Source organism: Patiria miniata, unplaced genomic scaffold (genome assembly GCF_015706575.1).
Source record: "Patiria miniata isolate m_02_andy unplaced genomic scaffold, ASM1570657v1 HiC_scaffold_17, whole genome shotgun sequence".
Classification (NCBI taxonomy): Eukaryota; Metazoa; Echinodermata; class Asteroidea; order Valvatida; family Asterinidae; genus Patiria; species Patiria miniata.
The window spans coordinates 11,044,656-11,065,410 of NW_024037055.1; the positions used below are offsets into that span (position 1 = coordinate 11,044,656).

The window sequence follows — 20,755 nt, forward strand, 5'->3', positions numbered from 1 at the left end:
GTTATTTCACGACACCCAGTGATATACATGTACATCTGTACATTTCATATGAAATGCACATTGCCTATAGTATGCCAGATGAAAGACAAAACATGCAAACTGGTGATCGACCAGCCATATTTTCCTAGCCGCATACGTATCCCATACACGGACCATTTCTGATCCCAACTTGTATTAAATGATCATGCAATGATTAACAACAAAGTATTGTTAAGAAAGTTTCAGCAAATTTGTGTATTTGCAAAATTGTGTGTAGAACTTCCAAGACGATATTGTAAACTTGAACAACACACCCCCACCAAAAAAAAATTTAAAATAATGCACACACAAAATGGACATAAAAAAACAAAAATAACAACAAAAACAAAACAAAAAAACCCAAACAAAACATAACAAAAATCAAAATATTTTTCAAAGTGCCAACTCTGGACCAATGTACAGGGCGAGTTAAAAAAATGTCCCTTTGGAAAAGTTTTTGTCTCCAAACACCTGCACGGACTTCGCCAACAAATGACTGTTGAAATTTAAGCCCTCAGAAGAACATGGATGGTCCCCAGAGCTATTGCAGACACAAGTTGACGGGCACAACTTTGTATTAATCTGAATGACAGACAGGTGGAAGGTCGAGCAGCAGGAGAGTGAAAATGTGAACCTTGTATGTAATTCAGTTTCAAGTTCAGGAAATATAATTCCATTAATTTAATTGATGTCCTGTTCTGCAATTCCATTTATTTCCTTCATTGTCCTGAGGCCCATTGTTGCCATTGTGTTGACAACAAAAGGCCTATTCTGAACATTGTGTTGGTAGTGTTTTGGGGTAGTCACAAGAAAGGCCTGTATCCTTTTCATGCATGACTGAATATCAGTGAAACGTTTACTGACTGTGGTCAAGACCCACACCAAATGTTGGTTGAAGAGAAAAACTGGTAACCTTTCCCATTTTTGTGGGAGACAAACAATTATCCAAAGGTGTTTCTTTTTTTGTACTCACCCTATACATGTACTGTACCAGTACCACTCTGTTGAAGCTACGTTGGAGCACAAACAAAACATTTGTTGAATATCATTTAATATCACCACAGACAGCTCTGCAAAAATTGCACAATAGCAGCCAATGATTTAACACATTTAAGTTGCACTTGAGGTTTTTCGATGATCTTAGTGTTTTTTTTTACACAAGGCTGTACAAACCACTTCATTTGGTCAAGAAATTTTACATTTTCACTTTGTAAAGAATGACCTAGATATTTCTTACATTCTGCCTGCAAAGCAACCAAAGTATATCATGCTTATCAACTGTTCACCAGTCTTGGTCAAGATGTTGTTGTTGTTTATATGTTGAATACACGATCACCCGCCGAAAGAGGGGCTGCGGTCACCCACGAACTGCTACCACAACTTCTTGGGCATCTTGCAGTGGTCGTGTCATGCGTGTGCACTTGTTCCGCCTATTATGCATGCAGTGCGCTTTCAACACCTTTCAAATGCTCCAAGCCAAACCCCGAAATTTCAGCAAGTAGCATGCAAGAGGTTGCCGGAGTTTTGTGCAACTTTTTTGTCGTATGTCCTGTAGTGTACATGTGACCGCAGAAATTTAACCAATGTTATGATTATTTATTTATTTTAATTCTTTTTTCTTTTTCTTTTTTTGGGAGGGGGGGGGGGAGATTTTAAAAGATTCCCAAGACGTTGTAACGATAGCAGTTCGTGGGTGATAACGATTCATTGTGATAACGCCCTCTTGTGGCAGGTGATTGCATATCCAATATACAACAGTGTATTGACCCAAGACTAACTGCTCCAACGAGCATGGTATCTGCCTACATTTCAGTCATCAGTGATGAATTTCAGAATATTTTGCAAGACATGTGAGACATAGAAACACCAAATATGGACTGACCTTCACCATTGCTTAGTAAAAGTCCATGTACATAAACATGTCACTTCCCTCTTAACATTACCTCCAATGAGCGTAGGGGAAATAGTCCCTCCAGAATTCGCCTCAGAAATGCTATAGGTGCATGTAGCTGTTCTACATCAGCAGGAATTATTTCAATATATTGAAATGGTTGAAATACATTTTTGTGGGGCGGGGGGAGGGCAACATGGATGCTAGTATTCTAACGGGCTAAATTTTTGATAGCATTAATAGATTAGAGCATGATATATTTTATTTTTTAGATTTTAGATTTCACAGCCTTTTTTTTTTTAAATCATCACATTTTCTGAACAAAAACAAGTTAACATTTAGGCCCCCCCAAAAAGTCTCTCGTTTCTGGTATGGAGCTTGCCCAAAAAGTGGTGCGGTGACGCGTTTGTTTTTTTCCCCCAACTTTTTTTCTTCTTCAAATGTCGACTGATGTTGCAGATGATGGTTCGATCCCCTTAAAAGTCTCAAAAATATCCTTCAGGTGGAGCTTGAGGTGACCTCAGTAAGGCCATAAGGCTTGAGAATTCTGCACCCACTTACAATCTCGACCGACACGCACATTCTTTGGGAAATTTGGATAGTCAAGACAAAAATCAGAGAAAACGGTGACATCAGACAATACAGCGACATCGACATCGCCATGTATGAGTTGCCACAACCTCGTCCCCAGTGCTTACTTTATTTCCAACCTCGTTTCCAATAGTAAGCCCTGGATATGAAACTTTATTCCTGTATCCTGCTTCGATACCGCGATTGGCTAGTAATGGATTTAGATCGTGTAGTTGGTGTTGTTATTTCCAACGTGCATTACGTGTTTTCACTATCATTGTAATTATAACGTCCACGCCTTCTCAAAAACACTCCTTTCCTTTCCAGTTTGCTCATATTAATATGAAATGTGATACTGCATATTGGCGGGCCAGATTGTAACATTTGAACTTAAAAAAAAATCGTGCTTTCATAATTCACAGCGCGACGAATTGATGCTGTTTTTACCCCAGACACCACATACAAAAACGAACGCTAATGTAACGCACATACAAGTACCAGACTACTCCTCATTTGCATACGTGTTCAAAAATCTTGCACATGCAAATGATCCATTACCAGGGTGAGAGAGCAGGTAGTGGTGGGCGCGTACTGCTCGACACCCTGGGGATGAGGTTGGAGCTGCCAGGCTGGTCATTAGTCTGCTCCCATACATATTGTGCTCATTAAACAGCCTTTACAGGTCCCAGATACACGACCATTGTTCCCTCAGTCTGGCTTCCAGACGCACAATTATAAAATTGCAACATCATCTGCAAATGGTGCCCAACTAAATTTAGTGCAAAATATATGGGAGCCCGGAGAGGCCACATAAAGCTTATACCCAATCGTAACCCCATCTAAAAACACATTAAATTTGTGCAGCAATAGGATTCCAATTAAACCAGTGAATTTGGCAGTTTTAAGACAACATCTTACATTGAAAAAAAGAAACTTTTTAAGTTTGCCGACGCGCATGGCTACGGCGACACGCGCGCACATACCAGAAACCGGAGACTTTTTTATGGCCTTATCTGAAATGTATGTATTTTCTAACAATGCAAGGTATTAAGAGAATTGCAGTAACAATTCTTTTTTTTTTTCTTCTTTTTTTTTTTACATGTGTTTAAAGTTTTTGACAAGTTGAAAGTAGCTCAAGCTATCATTACCGCTGAAGAAAAGTATCAGGAAAAAAGCCTTTGCTGTAGGCCAAGGACTGCATTTACTTTAATTCTTAAGTCCACCTCTACCTTTTTTACAACAAAACAATACACATTGTATTGCAATACATTAAGACACTATCATCTCTCCACATTTCATCAGCAATGAAATTGTCGACTCTGCTCCCCCCCCCCCCAAAAAAAAAAAATCATGAGATTCATGCATTCTGCAGGTAATTCAGGTCCCAAAATATAATGGCTCATTGATAACAAATCAAGAGAAGAATGAGAACACAGTTGTTCTTGGTCCTCATGCACTTTTGTCATGTCTGTGATGGTGTCTGGTTAACTTGGTTAGATGTTTGCTGCGTGTGCTGCTGTTGCTGCTTGGGTTGTGCTTGTTGTTGGAGGTGACCATACTGGCTAGCTTGCTGTTGCGGTAACACCTGCTGCTGCTGCCCAGGTGCCTGACCATGCTGTGGGCCAGCCCCAGCTGGCATGCTGGCAAACTGCTCCCCGGTCCCCGGCTGCTGTTGGTACCCATCTACTCTGGGTGCTGCAGGTCCTGGGATGCTCTGGAATCCTCCTTTGTCCTGGCTAGCCGAGGGCCCTCCCACGTGCTGCAAGTTGGGCTGTGCTGCCTCTGATTGGTTGAAGGGGAGGTGCGTGGGAAGCCCCTGGGATTGCTTTTGACGAAGGACATTGTTCTCACGTTGCAGCTGCTCATTCTTCTCTAAGAGCTCTTTTATCTGCTCCTTCAGGACCTCCACCTCCTCTCGTACGGCAAACAGTAGATGACTTTTCACCAGATCCTGAAAAAAAAAATAATTAAAAATAGTACAATGCAAACAGGGTTTTGGGGTTTTTTTGGAGGGGGGGGGGAGAGTATCATTCACACCAAGTCAACCGCAGACGGCCAATTTTATAATTTAACTTCTAATTTTCAAATTACACACTGAATGAAAAATATTGGAATACAACAAGAGTTGTGTTTGTGGACTAACACAGAGCTGTTTGGGATTTTTATGCTACTTCGGCAAAATTGCCAAAATAGCCTTTTGTTTTCGTTAAGATTTTTGGGTTGCATTCTGCGGAAAGCTTTGTATTTGTTGGCCTTTCCGCATAGTAGATTTTGTACACGTCTCTTCTGCCCACCTCTTTGGGCATTCATCATTGCCATACATTGATCAAAGTTAGCATCGGCTAAGACCCCATAAACAAAGTTGTGTCTCGACAAGTGATGTAAAGGTGTATTTTTCAATGATCTACATACATCTAGAGAACTACACGGCCGATTGGGTTGAAACTTTGCATGTACATAGACAGAGATGTGTTACAGATGAAAATCAGGGTTTGACCATTAGCGGTAGTCCGCTCGCCATTAGAGGTAGTCCGCTTGAAAAAAATTGGGGTTTAAAAGGGTATATCGTATAAATAACTATACATAGAGTTAGTGCAGTTAATACAAAGGTCATTGACCTCTGGAAGGTCATCAAAGGTCAGTTGTGATTTTTTTTCGCATTTGGTTGTTATTTACATTACAAGCTGATTTACCCGATCATAGATCGGGTAGGGCGTAGTGTTGGGGATGAAAATGTGGGGAGTTAAATGTAAATGGGGGATACAATTGGAGAGACATACAGTTGGAGAGACATGCAGTTTTAGAAAAGCAATTTCTGTGGTGTGATCTGAGACAATTTCTGACCACTAAAACCAATTTGAGCAAAAGATCATCTTTTAAAGTTTTGAGTTTGGAGTAATTGAATCAGCTACATGTATTCTGAGTAATGAGAATCATTATTGTAGGGTACAATATTTTTATTCGGGGAAGAAAAAGGGGGGGGGGGACCCAAACAATGTCCCCCGCCTGAAAATGTGGGGTGGGGGGGGGGCGGGGTTCCCCCTGTCCCCCGTCGATTTACGCACATGATAATTATGTACCGTGGCAACTGTCTGTAAATGTTGCCGTTGGTCTGTTAAATTGGCTTTTTGTGAGCAGTCGCATTTGGAAAACGTAGATGGGGGATATAGTTGAGGAGACGTGCAGTTATACAAAAGCAATTTCTGTGGTGTGATCTGAGGCAATTTCTGACCACTATATAAAATCAATTTCAGCGAAAGATCATCTTTTAAAGTTTTGAGTTTTGAGTAATTGAATCAGCTACATGTATTCTGAGCAGTAGAATCGTTATTGTAGGCTACAATTTTTATTCGGGGAAGAAAAAGTTGGGGGGGGGGGGACCAAACAATGTCCCCGGCTTGAAAAATGTGGGGGGGGGGGGGGTTTCCCCCTGTCCCCCGTCGATTTACGAACATGATAATTATGTACCATTGCAACTGTCTGTAAGTGTTCCCGTTGGTCTGTTAAATTGGCATTTCGTGAGGCAGTCGCATTTGGAAAACGTAGTGAAAAGGTTACCGTAGTACACAGGCGAGGCCTGATTGTACAGTTTTGACAATAAATAATAATGCAATAAAATGTGAAGGTGTCATTTGTAATGAGAATGTTGAGTGTTACCATAAAATATGGAGGAAGGTCATAATTAAGTTTCAGTATTGGACTCTTCAACAAACGTTAACTTGAACTTCTTACCATTTGCGAGACCGTCTGTTGAGGAAAAAGTCGATTCAACTTTTATTCAAGTTGGTTCAACCATCTATATAGGCTAAGAGCAAGTTTTACTCGGCCTCCGAGAAATATTTGCTCCTGAAAGGATCCGAGACCGCGGTCTCCCGCGACGCCAAAATGGCTCCACGTCCATGGAAAAATGTGGAGGGTGTCTTCCGCCGGGTCGGACACTAAAGTCTTTTTCGTCGATTTTTGTGTGACTGCGTTTAAGATCGCGATAAGTTGAAGCAATGCATCGATCCTTCGTTGATCCCAAACAGGCCCCCAAAATTATAACGCGACACTGAATTATACGTAGCGGGCAGCGAACTCACAACGCTCAGCCTTGGTGGTGGAAGCAGCATGGAGCTGTAAACACATTATGGAAGCAACAGCACTCTATCACGCGACGTCACATGCTTGCGCTTCAAATAGCGAGCACCGTAGACCCAACCTCGTTTCCAGGGTGTGGAGCAGGCTGCAGTACGCGTTGCCAGTGACGGTTTTACGCATAGCCGGGAAGTACCACGCAGTGTAGACTTTCGATTGGTCAGACCGCGCTAGGCATACTAATGTATAGTCCTTCTGAGTATTCGTTGCACTCGGCACAGGGGCGGCAAGCGAAGCATATGAAAGAATAGGGACACTTGGTGGCCACGCACCATGGACAAAAAATATTTTACCAAGGTCACCCCATACTAACGTTTGGTGAACTCTTTTGCAAAACGGCCGAGTAGAACACGTAAACGCAACCCCTACGTTGACCTCGCTGACCTCGCACAGTCTAGACACGCAGAAAAAGCCAGCACAGGGGGCGGCCAGGCAGTCAACGTGAAAGCGCACACGACAGCAAATTCCTGCGCAAAACACAGTCACGAAAAATCGACTAAACGGATCGCCGGTCCGTACGGGAAAATCAGGACGACCCGAAGTGTCCGACCCGGCGGAAGACACCCTCCACATTTTTCCACGGACGTGGAGCGATTTTGGCGCCGCGTGAGCCCGCGGTCTCGGATCCTTTCATGAGCAAACATCGTCTCGGAGGCCGAGTTAAACTCTCTCTTATATATATAGATATGAAGACTGTGGGCGATTCCACGGTTACTCGCATTACACTTTTTTGCACCCTTTTGTGTTCCGATTGCTGTGGTTTTAGCAGTAGTCGGACTGTCTATCTCTTATGCTGCATAAATATACCCTACATGTATATTCAAGGCTTCAACCTGATGGTAAAAAAAAATATGTTCGTACCATGACAAGATTGTAGCACTCTTCAAAAAAATTGTTACTCGCATTACACAAAAAGGACATGCCAAAAATTGGCTCTGTTTAGATTCCCCTGTCTGCTTAAACTGAAAGTGCAATAACCAAATTAATATATTTACAGGACACCTACCATAGCACTTAACTTAAATGGTTAATAAAAAATGAAGACCCAAATCAGATATAAATTATACAGCGAGAAAGGTTGGTTACTCGCATTACGATTACTCGCATTACAGTTTGTCCACACTTTGGCTAGGGTCGAATACAAATTTTACCCCCACAATTTTGATCAGATTTTAACTGCATGGAGTTGCACAGCCCTAAACGTATGGCCTAAAACCAAAATAAAGCCAACAAAAAAGTAAAGGAATAAAAGACCAAAGAAGGATTTTGGTTACTCGCATTACAGTTACTCGCATTACAATTTAGTTCATTTGGTTGGGAAAAAAATCAAATCTTAATCAGGACAGGTCTAATTCAACCTGAATCATTTTATCAAACAAAACAAATGGCTAGGCTATACAATTAAATCAATTAATCATTCTTTAATGTATCAGTATAATTAGAAGATTACCAATCAATCTTAAATTGTATTTTAGGAAAGTTTGATGGTGCCCAGCACAGGCCTATTGAACATGCTGAACGATACATGTACATGGCAATATAATTACTCTAAATATGTCATTTATGCATATTTACTGATAAGATTCCCTCATCAACTCTCAAATTTGCTCCAACTGTTTGTACATCAACATTACATTGATTGTACACAATGTGATTTTATGCAAATTATGAGCAACTTTTGATGTAGGCCCTATGAATTCTAATACTTTTCAGATATGTGTACCACAAATCCTAGTCTGCATCAATTTACATTTTCAAGGGGCTTACATTATTTCTTCTTATCAAAAAACAGTAAATCAGTAATCAAAAGTCATAATTTATATATGGAAAGTTAAATGGTTACTCGCATTACAGTGGTTACTCGCATTACCGGTTACTCGCATTTCAATTTTTGACACCTCCTGATGACATCATGCTTGGTATCATTTTCATATCTTTTATCGATTCAATAGTATACAAATAATGAATGTTTGTAAGTGAGTGCAATGGTAAGAATAATTACATGAGGTGACAGATGAAATGTTCCATTCCACGAGGCGAAGCCGAGTGGAATGGAACATTTCATCTGTCACCGAATGAAATTATTCTTTCCATTGCACGAACGTGAAACATTCATTATTTGTTTTATATAACACCCGAATAAATCCTTGTCATCGGATTGGTTGACTTTTAATAACCAATTTATTCAGGTTAAAAACTGTTTAAAAGTTCGACAAGTTCATCATATTTATATTAATGCAAACTGTTCAACAGGTTGAGAACAATCACATTCAATTTATCTCGATTGAAAACAGCGCCACCACCAGCAGCAGTGACACAGTGCAATAGAACTTCCATTCACAGTGCAATAGAACTTCCATTCACAGTGCGCTGCGCGTCACGCGCGCGCCATGCGTTGGTACGAATAATTCAATGACATGTGATCAACGATCCACCAATCAGATGACAGGGATTTATTCAGGTGTTGTATAACTGTTACTAAGGGAAGAAGCAAAATATGAAATGGCAAAGACAGAATCAATTTCAGTCAGCTGCAGTATCAAAAACTTGATGTTTTGGTTACTTGCATTACACACCCCTAACCAATGCAACAAAATTGCATCCACACTGCTATGTATACAAGGAGCCATGGTCCAAAATTTGTTAATGTTTTGAGAAGATCTGAAGTCAAAGTATCAAACTAAAATATAGTTTTAATAAGATTAGTTTTGTGTGAAAATAAGCAACCATTTGAAATTTGAATATTGAAAGGCTGATTTTTTCCAGCCAAAGAACACCTTTAGTAATCTGAATTTTTTTCACAGAAAATGATGAAGGATTGGCGAAAAAAAGTTTATATCCTGATCCTTACATGTGTTAGCAATAACTTAAAAGTAAAAAACAAGCTCAGGAACGATTTTCATTTGTTGGGGTCATGTCTCTGTTTGCTTGGAATCGCCCCTATACATAGACTAAGGTCATAGGAAAGTGATATTTTCAAGAACAATAGGTATAAATTAAGGATGTGAATCTACGTTTAATTTGATAAACGTTTAGCAAAATTTTCCCGTAGCGTCTAAACGTTTAAACGTTTAGTCAAGACTTCAAAAAGACTGCCGTCCCAGTATAATGTGCCATAACTGCGGTCACATTTATATACACTTGTATACACTTTAACCACCTTTTTTTCCCATGCTCTTTTGAAGTCTGCAGGCTAAATAAATTAAGAAGAAAAGAATCGTCTGCATTCTGCAAGTGTTGTCGAATCAAACGAACATAGGCCTACACTCAAGAAATGTCAAGGCCTGAGGAAGATCGTTTATTTATATTTTTTAAGCCCCAATTTTTTTTAAAAAACCCCACACCTTTTATTTAACGGAATGCAAACTGCATCCAAATTCCAAAATATGAAAAACTTTGCCTGCACAAATTTCCCAAAAGCGGCAGCATTCTTGAGCTGCTAGTTATCTGCAGGCTGCCAGAAAAATAGTCACATACGCTACCGGCAGTCCCAGCCCAGGCATCACAGGGGAGCCTCCTAGCAACATTATTTCTAGGCAACCTGAAGTTGCGCTTGGTGGAAGGAACGTCATATTCATGAAAGCAGACGGACCCGTGATGAAAGCAACCAATGGCGTATTTATTTGCCGGGAACCGGCTCATTTCATTGGCTGAGATACTATCATCGCTGTTTATCATCTAAGAATCTTCCAATTACTGGCGGCAAGTCATCAAAGGATTTAAAGTTCGATGGCCTACAGCTGAACCCAACCGCATATACTTTGTAACAACGAGAGCGGCATTGTATCAATTTAAACAATGCCGCTGTCAATCATTCTCTGGAAGGGCTTTTTCGGAGCTGGATTTTATTTGGGCATTTATTTTTCAAAGGCCCGGGGAAAAGTTTATACGAAAAGTGAGGGAAACTGAAATAAACATGGAATTTCACCCCTGTAAAGGCCTGTATCGTGTACATGTACATGAATAAATGATAGATAAATGTATTTTTGTTGTTGTTGTTGGTTTTTATTCGGGGGGTTGATATTCCAAATAATTAATTGAATGCACGTCTTTTTAAAAACTGGACTGAAGAACAGTAAGGCCAGTATTGCTTGTCCAGATTTTATTCTAAACCAACTTGACAGGGGCCCTTTTTTGACGACTGCGTTACCATTACTTGCCGTTGGGGAAAATGTTAACTGACAAGAATTTTTAAAAAGTGCCCTTACCAATGGGTCTGTATTTTACGTTCTACATGCATCCTTTGGTAGTCAGGCAACCAAATTTAAATGTTAAAAAAAATAATAAATATCCAACAATTTTATTTTTCGATGTAATTTTTAATACAGGAAGGTTTTTCTGCCAATGATAGCAACATTTAATAATGTTCCTACAGAGGTAGATTTTTTTTAAGTATCACAATATATTTTCATGGGGGAGGGGTGCACTTTTGCGTAAAAAGAGCAAATAATCTACGTTGATATCGCTCTTTAAAAAAACGCAATTTCCTTCCTATAATAGATCCCGTAATATGCCACCGCCCCTCAGCTCCCGCCCTAAGATCCGAAAAATAGTTTTTATTTTACCCCTGCCAACACCAAACACATTCTGGATCATCGTCAACGATTTCCTTGTTACGGAAGCGGCAGTAATTTTTTTTAAGGGAGCGGCGGACTTTACAGCACTTGGGGGGGGGGGGGGAGTAATCCCAATGCATCAAAATACATCGTTTTAAATAACGCCTTCACTTGAGTAGCTTACGGGGGAGCAGGGTAAACTTTTTTTCCTCGCCGGTTTTAAAATCATTATGAAAGTGCTAGCCATTGGTTTGATTACTGCACACACCAAGTGATGATTTCAGCAAATACAAGCACATTCAGAGAAAAATACAGAAAAAAGACAGACTCGGAATTGTTTTAAAATTCGGTATTTTAATCAGAATAACCTTAGGAGAGGCGACATCCCCGCCCGGCATCGATCTCGGCCCAGCGGCGTATTGAAAAAATCAAACACAACCAATTGTATACACTGTGTATCAATTTGACACAAAACAGTTGCTGATCATGGAACAATGTATTAATAAAACTTCTTGGAACGTGATCAACTATAAAATGCGTTTCTAATTCTTTATTAGTTAAACAAAATAAACATCGTAGATTCTTTGTAAATAAAACTGGAGGGTAGATTGCGCAAAATACAAGGTCCCATTTTTGAAATTTGAGTTCCGTTTAAACGTTTGGGAAAATTTCTAAACGGATTTGATTTTTTTTTCGTTTACACGTTTACATGTGTAAACGTCACATCCTTAGTATAAATAGAGTATTCAAAGGTCATTGACCCCTCAAAGGTCAGCAGGAGTCAGATATGAAATACCTCCATATCTGAAAGATTTCGTCATGGCATGAAGAACCAACATGCGAAGTTTCATGCTTTTATCACAAAATGCACAATTCTATCCCTATGCCGCACCACTAACATGTAAAAAAAGAATCAACATTTCACAAACATTACAATGTCCTGAACTGGAAAAGTACCGGTATAGATTAAAAGTTAGTTTCAAATAAAGAAATAAGGCCCCCCCCCCCAAAAAAAAAAATTCAGCTTTCAATTGAATGCCTTTCATTTCGGCAGAGTGTTTTATTTCGTCACTTTGTTTGGGTGATGATTGAATCGAATATTCAATCATGCATATTTTTGGTCTGGATTATTGTCATTTGTGCCACCAAAGGTATTAAACTGTGGCCGAAAAACACCGATACGTTGTATCGCTTCAAGTGCAAGTGGTACAATCTCGTAATAAATATGTTTAAACGAAAAATACATACAGAACAGAGAGATCATGTTCTGGGAAATTATCTTTCTCCATCGATGTTTGTTTGGTATTTTTACGATGTCAAATTCGATGTGTTGTGCTGTGTACGCCATAGTCACTGGTTCCGGTCCTTCATCATAGCTTTGACTCTTATAGCACGTGGTGGGAACCAGTCTATCATTGCTTCAAAGCAGCGATTTCATGTGGCACTGGCCTGCCGGCGCCCGCACGGAACTCCTACAACGGCACGGCTTCGATGTCGTGTATCATGTGCATTTTGACCACACGTCAGAAAGATAGGCTTTTTCGTCAAGATTTTGCATGGCAAGATGAAATAATGGCTTTATATTGTACATGTTAATGGCTTGTGTAATAATTATATATTGTGCGTATCGGGGGCTGAAAAATGTGATCGGGGATTTTTTCACCGATACGGACATTAGTATGTGGGGAGAACCCTGTACAGGGTTGTATGGTACATTGTAGATTGCAACTTAAGTCACATGCGTTTTGAAGTCAAATGTAACGAATGAGCTGTTTACGTACAAGTGTAGAGGGCCGAGGGAAACATTGTTTAAACATAGTGCATGTGGGTTGGAAAAGTTTCATGCGTAGATTGCCACACCACTCCAGAGGAATCCCTTGAACGAAAACGCGTGGTTAGATGAATTATGAGATCAAGTTTTGGAAGAATCATGTGTCTGAGTTGAATGTACGACACATTTTTGCAGTTGACAAAACTAACAACATCTCCTGTTGTGATGCCAGTTCAGTGAGTGGGTTCAGGTGCAATCATGTGTAACGACTTACACACCTCCCACAAACAATGGACCGAACTTGAAGCTAAAAGAGCTCAACTTGGCGAGAACAGGAGACTACAATGTATATAGGCCTAAATTTGCAATCTGTTCCTTTCCACCAATAGTTTCAAACTCCCAGTTAAAAATCTACATTGTACACTGACAGCCAACCCGCAGCTCACATTTATAAACGAAGCATGAAATCAGAATTACAAAATCTAGCTGTGAACATTTTCAATACGTGTCTTAGCAACAAAGTTAGACTAGACGTGCAATGATTTCCCAAAAACCAAAACGAACAAGCAGATTTTATCAGTAGGCTGATACTTTAAGATATTGATAATTAGGGAATATCGCAACAGATCCTCCAAGTAATTAACAAATTATTAGGTCCACTTACTGTAGACTGTTTTGCCAATGCAAAATTACCTTGATTTTTCTCCAGATTTTGGAACCTGGGAACGGCCGGGGTTGACGCTTTTGCACATAATTGGACAAATGAAAACTGCCTCTTACTTCCCCAATAGTTCTTATACCAAGCGACAAGCGTGCATAGGCATCTTTATTCATGTAGGGGAAAGGGGGCTTTAGTTTGCCCATGGTGGCCATCCTCCTTATTCTGGCCGTTACTCTGGTCCTGCTATAGAGTTTGGTTAAAGGGAAGTTTTGCCGTAGAGGGGTCACAGGTACAGAAACTAGGAAGGAACAATAATTCAATTTTTGGGCCAGACAGTTTCCATGGCAATATTTGTGTTATTTACATGGACTGTACGAATGGGTGTTATTAACTTGTCACCTAATCCATTTTTGCTTTCCTTCTTTGCATAAGATTATATGCAAACAAAAATATCGGAAAGAATTTCCAAGTGAAATGGCAGAATTCAAGCAAAGTATTTTCACGACCTTTTGTTGTCTAGAGCTGAGGGCACCATCAACGGATATCTCTTTAAGTGCATAGTTTTCTTTTCAAGGCTCAAAGATATTCATATCCCAGTAGAATGTACCAATCTGTGAAGAAATAATCGCAGCGTAAACAGCAGATACAAGTACTTCAATGAAATCTGATAGCACAATAATTACTACCGCGGCAGCCCTAAAATGGCTTCATTCATTAGTCAATTCCAAACCTAACCCATTAGACTCACCGGTAGTACAACAGATCCTAAATGCTCAAAAGAGAAAGCTTCATCACCCTGTTCATAGGCAAAAAAAAGCAGTTCTGCTTCCGATTACATGCCTTTCAATAATAGGGTAAGTACGGCAGGTCGGAATTTTTTTTGGACAATTTTTTGTGCTGATTGAATGGGGTATTCAATTATGCAAATTTCAGCCTGAACTATTTCCATTGCACTACGAAAGCTATACAAAAAAATGGCCACAAAAAGTGATAAAACTTACCTTAATTATTGTCAAAAATATTTACAGTTGATAATTCTTAAAAACAATGGAAAACTCAGATTGTGCACACCATATGCACGACGCTAGTCATGACGGGATACTGGCCGGCACTATCCGTACATCGCGCAGTATAAGCATGCATGATGCACTGTATGTGGCGGGCAACGAACCTCGTTTAGGCAATTTTTGGAAAACACGCTGCATTGTATCACTCCAAATACGAGTAGTACGACCTCGAAATAAATTCATGAACACGGAAAATACACAGATAAGAGAGAACAAGTTCTGTGAATTAACTTGCTAAAATGTCCTTTCTCCATTGGTATTTTCTTGGCATTTTTACAAAGTCTAATCCAACCAGCAACTGCAGTGCACCACGGCCATGCATAGACTGGTTAACATATTTCCATCATGCCTTTCCTTTTAGTGTGCGGCGGGGCGGGAACCAGTCATCGCTGCATTGAGCATTACGCAAGTGTTTTCATATCGTCACCACAACATTGAATCTCGAACTAGTAATCGCGATGCGAACTTGTAAAAACAAGGTTTCTTCTTAAACAAGGTGATTCACGATCAGGCGTCTCGCCTGTTTTCTTTTCGATTCACATGTATTTGATAGAGTTGGCAACGGGTAGTAGTAATGCGGATGAGAGGGCCCTGATCAGTGTAGAAATAATTGTGGGTAGTAATGAGGGTGGAATTGTATGAACTGCTTATAAAGACCTCAAATGACATTTGACCTGAGCAATGTGCCCTTTCACATCATGATCATATGAAGGTTCTCCTTTTGCACCTATTACCCAAGTTTAGTTGCAATTGCACTTCAACTTCTGAATGAGACCAATTTTACATGTTCAACCTATTTTACAACTTGACCTCAGATGACATTTGATCTTGGTATGTGACCTTTGACATCATTACCATATGAAGGTTGCCATGTTGCACCTATGACCCAAGTTTGGATCTAATTGGACTTCAACTTTTCAAATGAGAAATTTTTTTGCAACTTTTAACCAAAATACCACATACAGTACATACTGTGCATACAGACATACCGGTACGGACGGACAACTCAACGGGAAGGACATGCATTGTGTTCCTTTTATCCCTTTTTATATAGGTTTCACATGTGGGGTGAAGGTCCTTTCCCTTTACATGTGGGGTATGGTCAGAATTTATGTCCATCCGATCGTCCGGTCTAGCCAGACGGACGGACGGACGGACACCGAAGGCGATGACATGCCCCTCCAGCCTCTCGACTGAGGGGTAAAAAAAGACCTGTTATTTTCTCAAATAAAAAAGATATCATATCTTGTAATTTCTTGTCCTAGTCACTTTCAACTTACATGTAGGCCAAACAAAAAAAATGGTGTGTTTACGGTAACGGCCTGAAAAAAATCCAGGTAGGTAGGTAGGGAAATAATTTTATTTTGTAATTTTTTTTTTCATTTCAGTTCTGCATGCCCATGCGTGTTCTTTCGCAAAAAATTGTATAAAACCACTATTCAAGCATTGAAGATATTCAATCAAATTAATTTTTCAAACATGTGGGGGAAGATTTGCTGTGATTCAACAACCCGAAAATGTTTGAACTTTAGAAGCTCTCTGGTGCATTTTAGAGCAAATCTGGGGGTCTTTATCTTAAGATTTGTCCTTGAAATTCAGAAGAGATCATGTAGGTCACTAATATTTTTGTAATTAAAGAAAAAAATTAACATTTCACAACCTGTGTTTCATTGCTTCCTAACTAGAAAAGTATGAATTACATTTACATTTACATGTAAGTTTCAAATTAAGAAATTAAGGTGGAGAAAAAAACAACTTTTGCTTCTGATTACATGCCTTTCAAAATAGCGTCAGTAGGTCGGAAAATTATTTCGCCATTTTTTTGGGGGTGCTGATTAATGGAGCATCGTACTAATCATAGAGCAAGGAATAATTTTTATTTTGTGCCTGGATTATTTTCATTTGCGCCACGAAAATTATCAAGACTGGCTATCAAATGTGATTAAAACTTGCCTCACCTAATTAAAAATATATTTGAGGTCGGTGATTCCACTTTATGCTTAACATACATCACGGCCGCTGGCACCGCCAACATTCCGCCTGGCTGGCCGAACATCGCGCCGTGCTCACGGCCCACGTGGCCGAAAATCTTGCACTACTGCAGAAACACGCTACGATGTTTCGCCACAAGTTCGAGCTTTGCAATCTCGTCATTTTAATGGAAAACACATACACAGAAAGTAAAGATCACGTTCTGTGAATTAATTCGCAGAAATTCTCTTTCTCCAGCGATATTTTTTTGGTAATATTTTTACGATCTAACTTCGGCCCACTACATCATCATGCTGTATGATACGAGGTATGGACCGGAGAGAGGCAGTTGTCACTGGTTCCAGTCCTTCATCATAGCATTGATTCCGTTAGCTGGCGAAGGGAACCAGTGTACCATGCTGTATGTTAGCTGGGTGCTGCTGGTGGTCGACGGAACAAGTCATCGTGTGCATTTTGATCACACATGCATCGGAAAAACAGGATTTTGGTCAAGATTTTGCATGTCAAGATGAAATAATGGCGTAACGATCAAATTGTGCATTTTAATGGCGTGTACGATAATTATATTGTGCGTATCAGGGGCTAAAAAATGTGATCGGCATTTTTTGTCGGCGTATCGGGCCGGCCGCAATTCCAGCGTATCGGGCCAATACGCACGTTTGTACGTGGGGAGAACCATGCCGTCCGTCGGCCAGCCAGGCGTACCCCGATGCGTTTGTGCAAAAATAATCGTACTTCGTACTAGTTTGAGAATTCAAGTTTTGAGATCGTCGCGATTTTCGCACGTTTAACACAGGTATGTTTGTGTCAAATCATGGTCAGATTCAAGTGTGGAAAATGGTTTTTGTTCGTGGCAAATAATTAAAAGTACTTGAAATGTTTGAAATTTGTCAATTATCAACCTTCAAAATGGCAATAAAAAGTTTGAGGTCGGCAATTTGGCCGAAAAAATTCCAGGTCGGTCGGGTTACCGTAAACACACCATTTTTTTTGTTTGGCCTTAGCAAGGTATAGGAAAAAACTAAAGAAAACACTACCGGTAGCTCCTCTTTCACCTTTTATATGCAACATCCGTAAACTTATCTACGGTAACTGGCCCATTATTGCCCATATGTGGTGTTTTTTTTTTAAATCGCATTTTTGATAACGTCATGATGATGTCACACATTTTTCCAACTTTTGTGCGTGTTTGTATGACCTATCACACCTATTACAAAATAAAATTATGAATGAAACATTTTTGTTTGCAGTCAATTTTTTAAAAATTCATATATAATCACACAATGATATCATCATGACATTACTTCCATTTTCATCTATAACAAGTCCCTACAGGTCCATACATACAAAGTTTTAGTTCAATCGGACGGGTATTTCTGTAGATCTATAGGGCCTCGAAAAAATGTGACGTCACGCGATGATTTCATCTTAACAAAAAAATGTGCGGACCATCTTCGGTTGGTGGTCTACGTGTGTGCTAAGTATTAAGTCGATCAGATTCATAAAATGCCCAAGTGGCTTGATAAAAGAAAAATGTGTACAAATCCTATGGAAGGAGTCTGAAAAAGGAACAAAAGGAAGAAAAAAGTCTCACCAAAAATATAAGTTTACTTACCATAGCCTGCTCTATCTTGTTATCGATGGCCCCACCAGTGGCTGAAGTGCTGAAACAAATTGAAGACAAAATCTCCCTGTTAGATGAACCCTTTCCTATGCAGATGCGCATGTTTAAATGATCTTGTTCATACTGTTCCAAGGGTGTTAATGTTTGACACACAGGGCTCCAGATTCAAGGATTATTAATTAGTTAGAGCAAATGCAGTGAGTAGAGTACACCTTGCATGCTGAGAAATGCTGGATACATGCACTTGCACGTCCTCGAGTTCTAACTTATGTGCAGATGCTGGTAGTCAAAGCACTTCACAATTGAAGTGTTCCCTTCACGACAAGTCTGGATTAGAAAGCTCTGTGGAATGTTCCAGAAATGTGCAAAAAATGCAAACCAGATGGAACGCGGACAACTTTTAGAGGCAGCACTCCAAGATACTTGCACATGTACGTATGACAGATGAAGGGTAACTGATCTCTTCAAACATGTCAAATGAGTTTATGATGCATTTTTCTTCACGTGTGCAGTACATACATCAACAGGCACAGAAACTCCTAATGATTTTTATAGCACAAGGCAACATGACAGTTGTACCACCATCACCAACAATGCAAAACGTTATCCTTGACTCCATCCCCACAGAACATTCTCTCTTTAGAGAACCGCAGAACCACTCCATGAATAGTTCTATACTGTAGTCTGTAGGCGGGTAGTTTACTCCATGTATCCATCAAATGAATAGTGTTCCTGAAATAACTGAGGACAAGCCAAGGTTACAAAATGTTAAGTGGTTGGATTTCTCGTTTTCCTTTTATAATTTCAAGGGAAACAGCAAATCCATATGTAGGGAGGAAATCCAAAGGATGCACCAAAATAGTGGAGATACTAAATTGCGTTTTTACAGTACATGTACATGATAACTGTATGAAGAATTTCATGCTGCTCTCAATGAAACCCCACTACTGAGATTCCCTGAAGCCCTACGTGCTTCTTCAGAGGGGAAACTTTAAAAAAAAAAAAAAAAAGGTACAACATGAGGGGCTAATTTCATCACAATAATGATAACAATTTCCTTGACAAACGTTCAAAGTACATGTATTTCTGAAGAATGTACTTATTTTAAGCTGGAACCTTATTTTTCTTTTACAAATAATAACAATGAAATGCTTAGCTTTGTTGGAGAAAATGGTCTAGTTGAAATAAAACACCCCCACTGGTAGACAATGGAAGAGGCTTTATGATTTGACCATGCATGGAAATTTCCACAGCACTACTGATTGTCCTTGACTGATGTGTGACCCACTGGCCAATATTGCTAATAATGGGGCTATGATTACTCTTTGGCAAAACAGGGCACATTTTATAAGTCCTGTTCAATATCAATGTACTCCAAAACAGCTAGGCCCTAATTATTTCCATTATTAATACCTCGTTTTCATTGGGCATTTCTTCAGAAATTGAAACTAAATTAATCTTTTGGGGAAAAAAACTGCTTTTTATGTGATTTCATACAAATGATTATTGTTCACAAAGTGTTGCTTAGTACATGTACATGTAAGTAAAGATGCTAATTTCTTAAGAAGTTTCAAAAACAAAAGTTAGTCTTTTCGTGTATAAATTATCATAATTTTTATTACAAAATGTCACACATGTGACCGATCAAAATTTCACACACATGACCACAGAACAATTCCTATTTAAAACAGAGGGTGCAGATTGTTTATGCATTCTGCAAATCACAAAAAAAACCTAGTCTTACACCAAATTAAAGGAGGGTGTGTGTGTGTCCTTAGAACGTTGGAAAAAAGCGTGAATTTCCGGTGTGGGCTGGATAACATTTTTACATCTGATGTCACACAAGTGACCAAACTTTGATGACCCCTTCTTATATTTTGACACAATTTGTGAAAGTAGAAACTATACTCTAAGATGGGGAGTGAAAAGTACTATCCTGATGAATCAGTGAAAATGATATAGGGAAAAGCTTCAAAAATAAGACAAGCCCAATTTTATGTCACACAGTGACCAAAGAATGGCCCTATTGTAGCTTTCTTTTGTCATGCAGAATGTCCTTTTTTTCCCTCCAGTGCAAAAAAGCCCAGAAAATGTCCTCTTAGTTACTCTTCCCGAGTCCAGTGAATACTTTCACCGGCCAACATTTGCCCAGGAAAAGTGACCTGGTCCCTTTTTTCCAAGAGGATAAGTCCAATGCAGTGAATTCGTAACGTACATTGTAAAACAAGCAAGGGACAGTTGTACATCCAGGCATTTCGCGAAGGCTTCACACTACACAGGCCCACTGCACATGCACTGTGCGTGTTTTCTTAGGCTTGCATTTCAATCATTTCTACACACACTGCACTCAATTTTCGGTTTATTTTTTTTTATGAAGTCATTGTAGATATCATAGACAATCTGTTAAAAGGCATTAGTAACCAATATTTGAGAACATTCATATAGTGTTTAACCCTCCGGCGCAGAAT

General features: G+C 39.5%; 1 protein-coding gene across 1 annotated transcript; it reads right to left on the reverse strand.

Annotated features, from left to right (window-relative positions):
* Positions 1–3,506: 3,506 nt before the first annotated feature.
* On the reverse strand, positions 3,507–18,327 carry LOC119723813 (protein bunched, class 1/class 3/D/E isoforms-like). The gene is made up of 2 exons (XM_038194690.1): positions 18,279–18,327; positions 3,507–4,430 (listed from the first exon to the last, which is right to left on the reverse strand). The coding sequence occupies exons 1-2, from the start codon at positions 18,279–18,281 to the stop codon at positions 3,942–3,944; spliced, it is 492 nt and encodes a 163-aa protein (XP_038050618.1). The 5' UTR covers positions 18,282–18,327; the 3' UTR covers positions 3,507–3,941.
* Positions 18,328–20,755: the final 2,428 nt, after the last annotated feature.